This window comes from Peromyscus leucopus, chromosome 1 (genome assembly GCF_004664715.2).
Source record: "Peromyscus leucopus breed LL Stock chromosome 1, UCI_PerLeu_2.1, whole genome shotgun sequence".
Lineage (NCBI taxonomy): Eukaryota > Metazoa > Chordata > Mammalia > Rodentia > Cricetidae > Peromyscus > Peromyscus leucopus.
Genome location: NC_051063.1, coordinates 75,928,112 through 75,943,596, shown reverse-complemented (window position 1 = coordinate 75,943,596; position 15,485 = coordinate 75,928,112). Strand labels below are relative to the sequence as shown.

The following is a 15,485-nucleotide window of genomic DNA, read 5'->3' as shown; positions in this document are numbered from 1 at the left end:
AATAACACGATTCATGTGGCTTTTTTCAGACACCCTTAGCATTGGCTGTACTGTGTCCTGTATATTCCAGGCACCCACTCTGTCACTCAGCCATATCCCCAGCCCAAGTGGTACCTTCTGATGTCATGATCTGGTGACTCTATACAGATATGTGTGTGTTTACCAGAAACAAACTTAATGAGTGACATCTCCGCACCCCTCCCGCCCCTTGCTCTTGTTTTTAAGAAACGGCCTTGCTATGTAGCCTCGGATAACCTGGTTCCTCTCTGTAGAGCTTAGTCTGATTTTGAACTTACATTAATTCTGTTTCCACCTCCTGAGGGCTGAGATACAGGTCTGTGCCACTGTGCCTGGATCCTGGTATTTCTCTTTATGTAGTGCTTTTTTCCCTGTTCTATTCTGTTTCACTGCCGTTAGTGTTTATTTCACTACACACAATTGATTGCATGATTTATTGGTGGATCGACACCATTTTTTCTTCAAAACACTGAATTAAAAAACGCATGTAGGTCTGGAGAGAGAGTGCAGCGGTTGAGGGCATTTTGCTTTTGTAGAGGAAACTGGGTTCAGTTTCCAGCACTCGAATTGTGTGGCTCACAGCCTTCTGTAACTCCATCTCCAGAGGATCCAGAGCCCTCTTCTGGATCAGTGGGCACTCTTCTGCTTGTGCATAGATAATTTAAATAAATACTGAAACTAGTCTTAGAACATGCATGCACATAAGCTCACCTAGAACATTTACAAACGGGCTGCCCTGTGCCCTGTGCCCTGTGCTGATCTTCCTCTTGCTTCCATGCTGCCCTCGCTGAAGCAAAGAGGACTTGGATTCCCATTTTCACTAAGTCAGTGCGTTTGATTCACGCATTGGCTTTTCTCTTTCTATACTTAGCCGTTCATCTTTTTTTTCCAGAAAAACATCTCTCTTCCTTCTCAAGGTTAACTTTTCTACCTGTACTTTGGATATCATCATTTTCTACATTCCTTTTTCCCTTTATTGTGTCCTCTCACTGCTTTTTTATTTTTGAGGCAGGGTCCTGAACTCACTGCTACCTCTTGAGTGCTGAGATCATAGGCATGCCTATTCGATGCCCTGCTAGGGATGAACCCAGGGCCTTGTAGGTGCTAGACAGACACTCTTCCAACTGAGCTGGATCCCCAGACCTCAATATAATCTTGAATGTACAACCATTACTCTTTCCTGTCCTTCCACAGTGTCCTTTGATGTGTTATTTATCATTTCCTTTTTTTTTTTTTTTGGTTTTTTGAGACAGGTTTCAAGTCCACCGCCAACTCACTTCCCGAGCTCATTTGCCATTTCAAGTCACAATTTTGCAGTAACCTGATGGACAGTGACTCTGTTCCCAGTCTCCATTCATGAGGCTGTGTTTCTGACACTTGCATATTTGAATGTGTTCATCAAGTCATGGTGTGAACAGTATTGTTCACTGTGGACCTCAAACAGTTGAAAGCACTATTTAACTTCTGGGTGAGCATCCATTATGTCAACTGAGATAAAGTCCACGGCTGTAATATTATTTCACTTCTGTCATTATCTGCCTGCCATAGACTCCAGGAAGTTCTAACTCATTGTCCTTTATTTAAGTCTCTCTTTAGCTGACCTCACTTTACTCCCAGTCCTATTCACATTTCCACTAAACCCACTGGTCTTACGTTACCTAAATATTACTCTATTGTTGTTGTCTTAAATATTTATTTTTAATTTATGTGTTGTTTGAGTCTGTCTGTGTGCACTTGTGGGGGGCGGTTGCATGTAGAGACCAGAGGGGGCCTTTGATGTATCCCTCTTTTTTGGTTGACCTATTTCATTGGGTCAGGGTCTCTCCCTGAACCTGGGCTGTGTTTTCTTAGCTAGACTGGGAGCCAGCAAACCCTATAGATTCTTCTGTCTCCACCTCTACCCCTGAATTGGAGGCTGAACACCCAGCTTGTTATGTGGGTCCTAGGATTCAAACTGTAGACTTCATGATTGAGCAGCAAGCACTCTTAACCACCTAGTGATCCCTCCTGCCCCTATTTGAACCTAGGCAAATACTCTACCTTTGAATGATAATCCCCTGCCCTCCTTCTTTATTTTTGTATCTTCTGAGCCTGAGTCCTTGCAAGTATTTGATAAGTATTTCTCTAACAACAGGACAGATTCCAGAACACATCTTAGATAGTCTCATTTCCTGTCCATAAAGCTCATTATAGTTATGACCTTTGGAGGTCAGAGTGGCTGGGTTAGGGAAACTGTTGCTGTTTCTTCAGCAGGAACATCTATGTGAGACTCGACATGTCTAATATAGGGTTGACAAGCTCAGTATTGGAGTAAAGGTTAAGCATTTAAAAGTAACAGAGATGAAAGCAATTAATCCTTAATTAATACTGGTTAAGGAATGAGTTTTTAAGTCCAAAGATAATGAAAACAGTAGATTTGTATAAAAGTTAAAAACAAAGTATCTGCAAAACATATCAAAGATTTGAAGTCCTAAATAGGCAAAGAATTTGTAATTCAACAAGAAATATAGGACTTCACATTTGCTAGGCAGGAAAAATTAAATAAACATATAACAAGAAGGGCAAGGTAGAGACGGTATAAACAAGCAAATCATCATAGAAAAAGAAACACAAGTAGCTACTTTTATAGTTAAATATTTAATCTTACCAACAAAGAAAATAAGCCACTTTTTTGCAATGAATACCATCAAATTAACAAGATTTGAAAATGCTGGTAATTTAAGACAGGCATAAATGTGCACACTTTTAATCTCAGCATTTAGGAGGCAGAGGGAGATGGATCTCTGTGGAGTTTCAATCTAGCCTGGACTATATAATGAGCTCCAGGACATCCTGGAATACACAGAGAAATCTTGTCTCAAAATCTTGTCATATATATATATATATGTATATATATATTATCATGAGGGTAATCAAAATCTTGTCATATAGATAATATCATGAGTGTTATTTTAAAAAAAATTTTAAAGTGTGTGTGTGTGTGTGTGTGTGTGTGTGTGTGTGTGTATGAGATGCATTTATCTAAGTTATTCTAATACCAATAAAAACTTGAGTCAGATATTGGGGTACAAACCTGATAGATCCAAAGAGCAGTGGAGGAGTGATCAGCTGATCCTAACTCTTCACGGTTCCTGGATTGTAAAGAAAGAGAATCTCTCCAAGCCCCTCCCTATATCTTCCTGTGCCCTCCTATCTGAATCCTCCAAAACCTCTGTGGCTAATTCTGGCCAGCCAATTGTTGGTTCTGCCCTCCGATTCCAGATAAACATTATTGGCAGTCTTAGAGTGTCAATGTGAACAAATATCCCACAACATTTCCTTTTTTTCTAAATAAAAAGGAAAGGTTTTTAACTCTAACACAGTAAAACTATACACAATATGAACAATTATCAAATAAGGATTACATTTACAATGTCCAGTCCATTTGTATTTGGCAAGTTCAGAAAATACTCTATTATCTCTTCTATCTTGATGAGTCCAAAGTTTTGTGCCGAATTCACTTTTTATCATAACTTGTAATACCAACCTAGAAATAACCTTTTTAGACCTTAAAACATTTTCTTAGATAAATAACTTAAGCTTTTGTGTCTCTCAACCTTATACACTTTACAATTCTTTTGTGAGTTTCTTTTCTGAATTTGATAACAAGGAAAACTCTATCTAGTCTTCAGCCTCATCAGAGACCCAAGAAGGATATAGTATTACCTGAGTAAACAGGAAGTACAGAGCAAATAAATTCCAAAATTATAGAAACAACAGAGACGTCTGACTGCCTGGATAGTCACCCAAGGTTCCTCTGCAATGTTGGGGCATCCATCTTCCGTCTACAGGCCTAGAATATCTGACAGACTTTTCAGTGAAGCAGAAATTTTGAAGGACTGTCCTACTTTGTCTTTGCAGAGTTCAGCAGTCGCCTTCTTTGGTGTCCTGCTTGTCCAATTTGGACAGCATTCTGTCAGCAGTCGAGGCAAGGGCCATTTCTTTACCCAGTGGCTAACTTTGTGACAACAAAGCAAACTCCATGTGGAGGTTCTTTGATGCCCATCATCCTTTTTTGAAGTAAATTGGTGCTGCCAGGAGCAGATGTGTCTCACTGTCATGAAAAGCCATATAGTATTAAAACATCATAAATGTTATATTCTGTAGGTCTCTGAAGTGTTTGGAGACCATCTATCTATCTAAAATATATCTCTGTTTGACCTTGAAAACATATCTAACATGGCCACAAACCTGCCCCAAGTCTAACTTTGGGGAGTTCCCTTTTATGGCAGATTATATCTGATCAAATGAAAGGTATTTGTTAGTCTTATGCAAATTTAGATTAATTTAGATTGAATGGCCATGCTGTTTGATGAACTATTGCCTCTCCTAATCAAGAGGTCTTCTCCTGTTCAAATCTAATCTTTGTCAATCTTGATGGTATCCATAGTTTTTCTTCTCTTGTGGAAACAAAAGCAAAACCTCTTCTCCAACATAACACATATCCTGGTTTCCTTTCTGAGGTCAACACGTCTTTAAAGTACAAGACTGATTTAATATTCAGAAGTTTTTTTTTCTACTATCCAATGTCTCTCCAAAGCTGTCATTCCTTTCTCATTAGCATTTAAAAATTTTAAAGTTGATAAAGCATTGTGTAATCAATCTCTTGGGGGTCTTTATTACCCTTTTCTGTTTATTAAGCATATCTTAAAGTGCAATTAGATCTTTCCATAATTACTTGTCCTGTAGGATTGTGTGGTATACCTGTAACATACTTTGTGTTGTAATGTGCAAAAAACTGTTTCATTTTACTGAAGACATATGCTGGAGCATAATCAGTCTTAATTTGTACAGGTATTCCCATAATGGCCATAACTTTGAATAAATGTATGATTACAGAATTAGCCTTTTCAGAACTCAAAACAGTTACCCATTGAAATCCCAAATATGTATCTATGGTATGATGCATATATGTTAATTTCCCAAACTCTACAAAATGAAACATATCCATTTACCAAATTTCATTTCTTTGAGTACCCTTTGGGTTATTTCCTATAGGTAGTGGAGTTTGGTTTTCAAGGAACAAGTAGGACATTTCCTTATAATTTCCTTTGCTTGTTGCCAAGTGATAGAAAAATCTTCCTTTAAACATTTCTATTAACATGGTGTTTCTTATGAAATTCTGAGGCTTCTAGCACATTTCCTACCAATAGCTGATCAATTTTTATCATTACCTTGTGCTAGAGGGCCTGGTAGACCAATATGGGATCTGATAAGGGTTATATACAAGGGATGATTTCTATTTCTGATTATTTATTGTAATTGAATAAATAACAAAGTTAATTCTGAATCATCTAGAATAAGTTCAGCAGTTTCAATATGTAAAACAACTCTTCCTGCATAAGGAGAGTCAGTAAATATATTAAGAGGTTCTGGAAAAATCTTATAATACCATGAGAATAGCATATAATTCTGACTTTTAAACAGAGTCATAAGGGCTTTGAGCCACCTTTTTTTTTTAAAATTTCCTGAGTTATAACTTGCCTTTCCTGATTTTTTTGTATCAGTATAGAATGTAGGGGCTCCAGAAATTGGTGTTCCCCATACAATGTGAGGAAGGACACAATTAATTCTTTTTATAAACTGAAGTCTCTTGCTTTTGGATATTTGTTGCTAATCTCTCCCAAGAAATTACTCTTTGCCACTGCTCATTTTCTGCCTATAATGAGGCAATTTCAAGCATTAGTAAAAGGTACTACAATTTCTGTTGGGTCTATTCCTGCTAATCAACGAAGTCTTAATTTGCCTTTTGAATCAATCCAGAAACCTTTTCTACATAGGTCTTTATTTTTTTACTCTTTTTGTGAAGTAAAAATATTCATTCTAAAATATTATCTTCCTTCTGCATAAGAATTCCTATAGGAGCATGTACAGAAGCTGGTATGATCAGGGTACAATCCAGTATGATCTGAATCCAAGCAATCCATATGTTCATCCTGTAATTTCTCTTCAACCAAAGCCAATTCTCTCTCAGCCTAAGCTGATAATTTTTGTGGACTATTTAAGTTCTTATCACCTTGTAAGGTTTGAAATAAATTACTTAGTTCTTGAGTTGTTAATCCACTTGTGGGCCATAGCCAGTTAATATCTCCCAGTAACTTTTAAAAATCATTAAGAGTTCAGAATTGATCTCTCCTGATTTATACTTTCTGTGGTTTAATTTTTATAAACCTGCCTTATTTCCTAGGTAATTAATAGAATCTCCTCTTTGTCTTTTTTCAGGAGCAATTTGTAATCCCCAACAAGGCAAAATTTTCTTTATTTCATCAAACATTTTTTCTAAGGTATCTGTGTCTGAATCAGCTAGTAAGCTATTATCCATGTAATGGTAAATTATAGATTGAGGAAACTGATTATGAATTATTTCCAGTGGCTGTTGTACAAAATAATTGGCACAAGGTAGGGCTGTGTGGCATTCTTTGTGGAGGAACTTTTCACTGATACCTTTTAACAGGCTGGAAATTACTATAAGTAGGCACTGTAAAGGCAAAATTTTCTCTATCCTGTTTTTGTAAGGATATAGTAAAAAAGCAGTCTTTTAAATCAATCACTATAATAGACCATCCTTAAGGTAATAAAGAAGGCATGGAATTCCAGGCTGTAAAGAGCCCACTGGCTGGATCACCTTATTAACAGCTCTTGGATCTGTTACCATTCTCCCTTTTCCAAATTTCTTTTTAATGACAAATATAGGAGAATTCCAAGGACTGGTTGATTATTCAATATGTTGAGTGTTTAGCTGTTTCTGTGACAACTGTTCTAGTGCCTGTAATTTTTCTGATGTCAAAAGGCCATTGTTCCACCTAGACAGGTTTGCCAGTTAACCATTTTAAAGGTAAGGCTGTTGGTACCAAGATCAACAGCTGTTGTGCCTTGTTTATGTACAACCTGAATGGTCGGTGACTGTTCTTGATAATATCTTTTTTTTTTTTTTTTTTTTTTTTTTTTTTTTTTTGGTTTTTCGATAATATCTTTTAATGTTTCTCTTAGAAGCATTCTTTATTTTAAGGTTTGTTTCTGAGATTGGAGGAATGTTAATCTGTGTTCTCCATAGTTGTAACAAATCCTGTCCCCATAAATTCATTGCTATGTTAGCCACATATGGCTTTGATTTCCTACTTGTCCTTCTGACCCTATACATTCAACTTTGTTTTACCTGAGATGTTTACCTGAGATACCTATACTTTGTTTTACCTGAGATAAAATTCCAATCCCTAGAAGTTGAATATTTACCTCCTGAAGAGGCCAATCTGGATGTCAAGATTTTGGTGAAATTATTGTTATATCTGCCCCTGTCTCAATCAAATCTTCAATTACAATGCCATTTATTCATATCTTTAGCCTTAGTCTTTGATCATTTATAAAAGTTCTCCAAAATATAGATTTTTGTGGTCTTTCCTGAAAATTTTGTTTTATCTAATGAAGCTGTTCTGTCATCCAGAGCAGTATGGTTTTAAACAATAGGCATTAAATCTTTTAATTGCTCTGTGGATGAGTTTCTCCAATGCTAACAGGGAATGGTTGAACCAAATTTGATATCTGGGCCTTCAAGAAGCCCCCTAAGGTATTTCCCAATGTTGATCTGCATCATTGGTCCAATGCCATCCTTTGCCACAACTTCTGCATACTCCAGAAGGCCCAGCCTTCTGTTAGGATTATCTCTAGAAAAAAGATTGTTCCTTTGAATGCCTCGCCTACAATCCCTTTTCAGATGACCTTGTTTACCACAATTAAAACATCTGACATTTTAATTTTTCTTTAAATTTCTAGACATTACTTCTGCTATCAAAGCAACATCATAAGCATGAGATCCAATATCAGCTGTATTCATCAGTTGGTACTGGTCTTGCTTTAAAAGCCTAATCCTTTTGCATTATGAATTAGCATTTCAAAAATTCAATTAATATTTGTCTAACTTCTGGGTCTGTTATTATTCTATTTACAGCAGAAGTCAATCTTTGCAAAAATATAGTCAAGGCTTCTTTTGGGTCTTGCACAATTTTAGTAAATGACTCAGTTCTCTTTCCTGATACTTCAGCCTTATCCCAAGCTTTCAAATCTGCTGTATGTCATTGAGCCAAGGTGTGATCATCAAATCCAAATTGTCTTTGCAAATCAGCATACTAACCTTTACCGAAAAACTGGCCTTGGGAAATATCAACCGCTCTAGCCCTATTTTATTGTTCTACGGCCCTAGCTTCCTCTTTCCATCATGTTCTCCATTGTAACTGAGGACCAGCTTCCCATATTGCTGTAGTATATCTTTCCAGTCTTGAGTGATGATTCTGTTCTGAGTTGTCCATGAATTTAACATTTGCTTCACATAGGGTGAATGCATACCATATGAAATGACTGCTTCCTTAAATCTCCTCAACTCTAACATTTTTACAGGAGTTCAATTAACTTATGAATAACCTTGGGGATGCCCGTTGTCTGCTGGTTGTTCTTGTATAGTAACTGGATAAACTAAGGTTGGTGTTCTAATAACCTTGGGCCCCTCCTCTTTAGTTTCATCATGCAATGGTACAGTAGGTTCTGCTCTAAATTCCTCTGTGTGTGAATATTTTTCTTGGTTTCATTAGTAGGTCTTTCTAAGTCAATTTTTCATATTTGTCGCAGATATCAAATCACTTTTTTAAGGATAAAATCTGAATTACCAAACTGTTAATAATTATAATCAACATTATGTCAATCCCAGCCAAGTTGGTTATCCCTTTATTTAATTTTTCCATTTTCAAACCATCCATTGTGGAACCATACAGAGTACTCTGCATCATGATATTCACCATTGTTAACATGGGAAATATATCTAATGTGATTTAATATTTATAGGAGTAATTTGATAATGCTTGAGAGCCTTAATTTTTTAAATGTTATGACTACTAATTTCATTCCAAGGAATCTATCCTAAAGCTATTAAGGATGGAGACAGATGAAATGTTTATATAAAACTCACCATTTATATCACAGTGTTTTTATAGTAGAATAAAGTTTGATGTTTCAGTGAGGAAGTACTTACTTAAATGGAAAATTATGCCACCATGAAGTCATGATTTTAAGAATGTTTTTTTTTTCTTTAAAAATATTTTTTAAAAGATTTATTTTTAGTTTCTGTGTCTTAAGTGTTTTGCTTGCATGTATGCAAGTACACCATAGTGTGCAGTACCTGTGTGTCAGATGCCTTGGTTCCATCGTGTGGGGTCTGGGATCTGAACCCTGGTCCTCTGTATGAGCAGCAAGTGCTCTTAACAGTTTCACCGTTGACTTGGACCAACAGGTCATTCTTCAGGGATAGGCTCCTGAAAGGAAGGACCAGGAGATCAGAAGATAAAGAAGACGGGAAAGTTGAGACCCAGGAGGGGTCTCACAAGCTGTTTATTAAGAAGTGCAGCGTTACACAGTTTGCAAGGAAGGGGGGACAGTAAGTAGAAACTGTCATACAGTGGGTCAAAGCCAGCCAGGTGCTAATCAAGCAATGTCGCACAAAGAGAACACAGACCAAACATACAGTGTCCATAACCCTTTAGGTTAGTGGTTCTCAACATGTGGGTTGCCTAAGACCATTAGAAAACACAAATATTGGGTGCTGGAGAGATGGCTCAGAGGTTAAGAGCACTGGCTGCTCTTCCAAAGGTCCTGAGTTCAATTCCCAGCAACCACATGGTGACTCACAACCATCTGTAATGAGATGTAGCGCCCTCTTCTGATGTGCAGTGTTACCTGCAGACAGAACGCTGTATACATAATAAATACATATTTAAAAAACAAATATTTACATTACAATTCATACCAGTTGCAAAATTTCAGTTATGTTGTAACACTGAAAATAATTTTATGGTTGGGGCCACCACAACATGGGAAACTGATTAAAAGGGTTGCAGCTTTAGGAGGCTTGAGAATCATTGCTCTAGAGAGAAGAATTGGGTTCTCAGGATCCAAAGCTTATGCTACCCCAAGGTCCTGGCCCCAGGCCATTACTGGCCTTCCCCAGCAGGTTCCTTTTCCATACTTCAGGGTCTCAGGGAAAGCCAGAGCCAGCATGGCTTCCACCACACCATCTCTCCAGCCCTCTAAAAAGACTTCAAACAAAAAAATTTGTTCTCAGGAAATGTTGCTTTTAAGAGTAGGTGGTTCTGTGTGCCATTAACTGAAATGAAATGAAACAGAAGCACCTTACCTCTGTGGTCCGTTCCCCCTCGGCTTTGTAGTGTTACTTGGTAATCACACATGGCATTTAAGACTTCCTGTTTCAGTGGCTCCCTGTGTAGTTTCTGAGGGAGGTGTTATGGCAGGTTGCTGAGGTGTATAACCAGAGTCAGATTGGCAGACCTCTTTGGTTTTTTCTTTGGAGAACACAGGCTGTCCATTAGCCCAGGCTGGCCTCAAATTTACTGTGTATCCCATGTTGGCCTGGAACTGAAGATCCTCTTGCCTTAGCTTGAATGCTGAGATTACAGGCACACATCACCATTCCTCGCTGTAGCCTTTTATTTACTCATTTTATTTTTTTAAATTTTGAGTCACGATCTCAAAACTCTGTGGTCCTAGCTGCCCTGGAACTCACTACGTAGACCAGGCTGGCCTTGAGCTCACAGAGATCCGCCTGCCTCTGCCTCCCAAGTGTTGTTTAAAGGAGTGTGCCACTATACTTGTTTGTTTCTGTTTTTTTGTTTTTTTTTTTTTTTTTCCCTTGAGACAGGATTTCTCTGTAACAGCCCTGGCTGTCCTGGAATTCACTTCGTAGACCAGGTTGGACTCAAACTCTCACCTGTTTTGGACTTATAGAAGTTTTTGAGTCAGAGTTTTTGCTAGACTTCTCTTTTGATTGCAGCCCTGCCTCCTGTCCTGTGGCTGATTTGACTGTTACTTTTCTAAGCATTTTTCTTTCACTTGTAAAATTGGACTCCTGATGTCAACCTTGGAGGGCCGGTAAGATGGCTCAGTGGGTAAAGGCCCTTGCCTCAAACACCTGGCAGCCTGTGTTTGATCCCTGGAACCCACATGGTGGAAGGAGAGATCTGACTCCCATGAGTTATTCTCTGACCTCCACACGTGTGCCATGGCATTTGTGCCCCCCTTTCACACACATACAAAACAAATAAAATAAAAAAGGTTAGAAATGATAATATATAGGAGCCTTTAAAATCTTTTTGTTGTTGTTAATTTTTACAATAAAAACAATGAAGTTGGGGTGATTATAACTTGGTGGTAGCAGCTTGCCCGGCCTGTGTGAAACCCTGGGTTCTACCCCTGGCTCTGCAGAATAGCCACAGCCAACCAACGAAATCTATTGCTTTTGCTTTCTAGTGAAAATTCAATAGCAAAGACATTCAAGAAATAACAGTCCAGCTATGGAGCTGAAGCTGGAGTATCACCACGAGTTCGAGGCTAGCCATGGCTATATAGGAAGACCCTAACTCAAGAAATTAATACATAATAAAAAAAATCAAAATGTAAATGAATTTGAAAACTAAACTATTAGTGTAAAATTATCCTACTAGTAACAGATAATATTTCAGTAAAATAAAATTTAAGTGCTAATAATTAAAATGTAATTTTGCCAGCAGAAACATTTTAAATTTTCACTTCTTATTAGCAACTGTGCCTCTGCACACTTGTGGAGGTCAGAGGGCGGCTTTGGGGAGTTGCCCCTGGCCTTCCACCATTGGTCCTGCGCGTCACGCTTCCGGGGCAAGCACTTCCTCTCTCTGAGCTGCCTAAACCCGCAGACTATTGGTTCTTGCCCCTCTTTTCCAGCGGTTGAGCTCTCAGAAGCGTCACATCTGTCACGGTGCTTGCAGTGGTCGCTCACAACCCGGGTTGGAGAAGAGCTAACTTAGCCCCTCTATCCTTAGATCTGCTTCTCTTTGGGATGTCTAGGGTGGTATTAGTTTACACGCAAATCACTGTAGCTGTTGCGTGGTTCAGATGCGGGGCACCCACGCAGTGGTACACAGAAAATAAGCAGCCCTACAAGTCATGGGTAAGGAAAGTGGCTTTCTGGACTCCTTTGCCTACTGGGTGACCCTTTGGGAGGAAGTGGACAGCTCCATGGCCATCTTCAGGCCTCGTCTGTGGGCCCGGGTGGGTCCTTCCACCACCCTCTTTGTCGTGCGACAGCCTGTTTCCTCCACTGCAGGGCACCAGGGCTGCCCCCTCAGCGGAGCCCCTCTACCCACCTTACCCCGTAACTGCTCTGGTATCCAGAGGCCGCAGAGTTAGCGCTTTACCCCAAAGTCCTTTATGGTAATATATTCTGTGGGGGATGATTAGAACTGCTTTTTGGGGGATTTTGATCCCTTTAAAATATGCTGCAAAAAGATAGTTTAACATTTTCTGGTGAATACGGTCTCACGATTGCTTCTTACTTTATTTTAGCCACAGATCTGCTTCTTGCCTGGAACCCCATTTGTTTGGGCTTGGTAGAAGGAGTTATTGGGAAAATTCAACTTCATTCAGGTATGTTTTTATAAGCTCCTTACTCTTGTAAAATTTAACATGATTTTCTGTGACATTGTCCTTTTCGAGGTTGTGTTCTCTTATGACATTGGTTCCTCTGTCATCATTTGGGGCCTTCTTAAAGCAAGTATATTTCTATTTAAGTTTAATGAAATAAAAATAAAGCTTTTGAAAAAAGAAGACATGGTATTACAGTTGATTTGGCTCTTTTGTTAAAAACAGTTCTCACAAAATCCCTACTTGGTGCCAGGGATTGTGCTAACAGGCGTAGCACAATTGTGAGCCCACACTGACCCCTCTACCCTCCCAGAGCCAGAGTTAGAAGAAAAGACAGGATGGATGACTGCATGGTACATGTGTAGTCCTTGGGCATGGACGTGCATTCTGTTAAGGAATGGTACAGCAAGTTCACGGACATGAGTGGAAGGTGCTGGAGCAGAGCTGGGAAGGTGGACAGGTGGCAGCATGATTGGCTGGCTTTGGGTCGGCTGCCTAGTCCGGAGTCAGTCACTCCTGCCAGGGAAGGAAGGGTCCTTTAGTATGTGGTGTGGTACTGTCTGGGACCTCTGTCCAAGGCAGGCAAGTGGATGGAAAGTCTAAGTCATTCACCTGGCTCCCACCTGGGAGAGCAGACACCTCTTCTCCCAGGTATATGAGTATGCATGCTGCATATGTATGGGTACCTCAGGCGGCCAGAAGAGAGTGTCTTTGATCCTCCTGTAGCTGGAGTTCAGGCAGTTGTGAGCAGGCCCATGTGGGTGCTGGAACTGGGAGAGCAGGAAGTATTCTCAACCACTAAGCCATTTTTCCAGCTCCTTCATTTGATTTTCAGAGACAGGGTCTCACTCTAGCCCAGGCTGGCCGGGAGCTTGATACCCTCTGCCTGTGCCTGCTGAAGGACGGGTTTTCAGGCATGTACCATTATGCTGGTCTCCTTTGATAATAACTTTAGTATAACTTATGAACTGTAGGAGACTCTGGCATTATTGCTGTATAACTTGCCTCTGAAGTCAGTTAATCTCTGCAATATGCCTGTTGTGGCTTTTGTTTATTTGCTCTCTTTCTTCTCTCTTATGAGTATTGTGTGTGTACACGTGTGTATGATGTGTGTGTGTGTGTGTGTGTGTGTGTGTGTGTGTGTAAGAGAGAGAGAGAAAGAGACACAGACAGAGACAGAGGGAGACTGTTGGTGCCTGTGTGGCATCGTGCTCTTTTGGAGGTTGGTTCCTCTTCCCACTTCAGGGGTAGATCTCTGTCTTCAGACTTGTGTTTACTGAGCCCTCGTGCTGTTCTTTTCTTTGTATGACAGGGTCTCACTTTGTAGCCCAGGTTTATTTTGAACTCAGGATGATTCTCCTGCCATAACCCACCAGATGCTGGGATTATAGGTATAAGCCACTAACACACACATATGTTTTTTGAGACAGGGTTTCTCTGTGTAGCTGTGGCTGTTCTGGATCTCGCTCTGTAGCCCAGGCTAGCCTCAAACTCACAGAGATCTACCTGACTCTGCCTCCTGAGTGCTGGGATTAAAGGCATGTGCCACCACCGCCCAGCTAGTTTTTTTTTTTTTTTTAAGTTTAAAATATGATTATTGAGCATTTAGGCACTAGGTTGATTTTTGTGAATTACAAAAACATATTTGTAACTAGAGTTACATATTGGTGGAGACAATATGTAATTTTCTTTTGCTAGATTCTTTGATTATATTTTAAATAGTGTTAATAAGTTATGAATTTTTTATGAGACTGCTTATCACAGCTAAATAGTATAAGGTATTCTAAAGTGTGCATTTTTATCTCCTGTCCAGATTAAGAAGTGAAACATGACCAGTGACTTCAGAGGTATCTTTGCCATTTTCTCCAAGCATGTCCTTCCCTTGAAGGGAGTTGGCTCCAGTTTTGCTACTCCCTTGAAAATTATTGCTTTTCTTAGGTATAAATTCCTAAACAGTATGCTGCTAAGATTTGTATTTTGGAGATTTTTTGTTAAATTTCATTAAATTATTTGTGTTCTCTCTCTCTCTCTCTCTCTCTCTCTCTCTCTCTCTCTCTCTCTCTCTCTCTCTCTCATTTGTGTGTGTGTGTGTGTGTGTGTTTATGTGGGGGTGTGTGCATGCATGTGCATGGGTGTTTAGAGGCCAGAGGTCAATGTTGGGTGTCTCCCATGTGTTTCTCACTCTATTTTTGGGGACAGGGAGCTGAACCTGGAGCTGATTGAGTCAGCTGGGCTGACTGGCTCGTGGGCTCCAAGAGCCTCTTGTCCTGCCCCCCCAGAGCGGGGATCACAGCTACATTACTCCTGGCTCTTGCCTGAGTGCTGGTGATTTGAACTCAGGCACGTAACTGATGAGCTATCTCCCTCGCCCATGTTCTGGGGTGATCACATTGTGAAAATATCTCTTACATTCTTTGGCAAGTTACTCCTGAACAGCTAATCTCTTATTTTTAAATCTTTTCTTCTGTTTTTCTTGAGACATGGTCTTCCAGTGTATCCCTGACTGGCTTGGAATGTGCTATGTAGATCAGACTGATCTAGAACTCAGGGATCCGCGGGCCTCTGCATCCTGAGTGCTGGGATTAAAGGCGTGAGACACTATACTTGGAACCTTTTCTTCTTTGTATTATTTATTATTATTATTTTGAGATAGGGTCAAACTATGTGATGCTGGCTAGTCTGGAATTCACTGTGTGAACCAGGCTAGCCTGGCCGAAAATTTAGAGATCCACCTGCCTTTGCTTTTCAAGTGCTGGGATTAAAGGCATGCAATAGCATGCCTGGTAATTTTATTTATTATTGATTTGTTTTTTAAAGATTTATTTATTTATTATGTATACAGCATGTATGACTGCAGGCCAGAAGAAGGCATCAGATCTTGTTACAGATGGTTATGAGCCACCATGTAGTTGCTGGGAATTGAACTCAGGACCTCTGGAAGAGCAAGCAGTCAGTGCTCTTAACCTCTGAGC

At 39.6% G+C, this 15,485-nt stretch overlaps 1 protein-coding gene across 2 annotated transcripts in view; it reads left to right on the top strand.

The window, feature by feature from the left end:
- Nucleotides 1–15,485, top strand: part of Inpp5f (inositol polyphosphate-5-phosphatase F) — a 96,056-nt gene that overhangs the window by 20,004 nt on the left and 60,567 nt on the right. For both annotated transcript variants that reach the window (XM_028885675.1, XM_028885677.2), the window contains exon 2: nucleotides 12,436–12,516. In XM_028885675.1, the coding sequence (XP_028741508.1) occupies nucleotides 12,436–12,516 (81 nt within the window). The remainder of the gene's footprint in view (nucleotides 1–12,435; nucleotides 12,517–15,485) is intronic.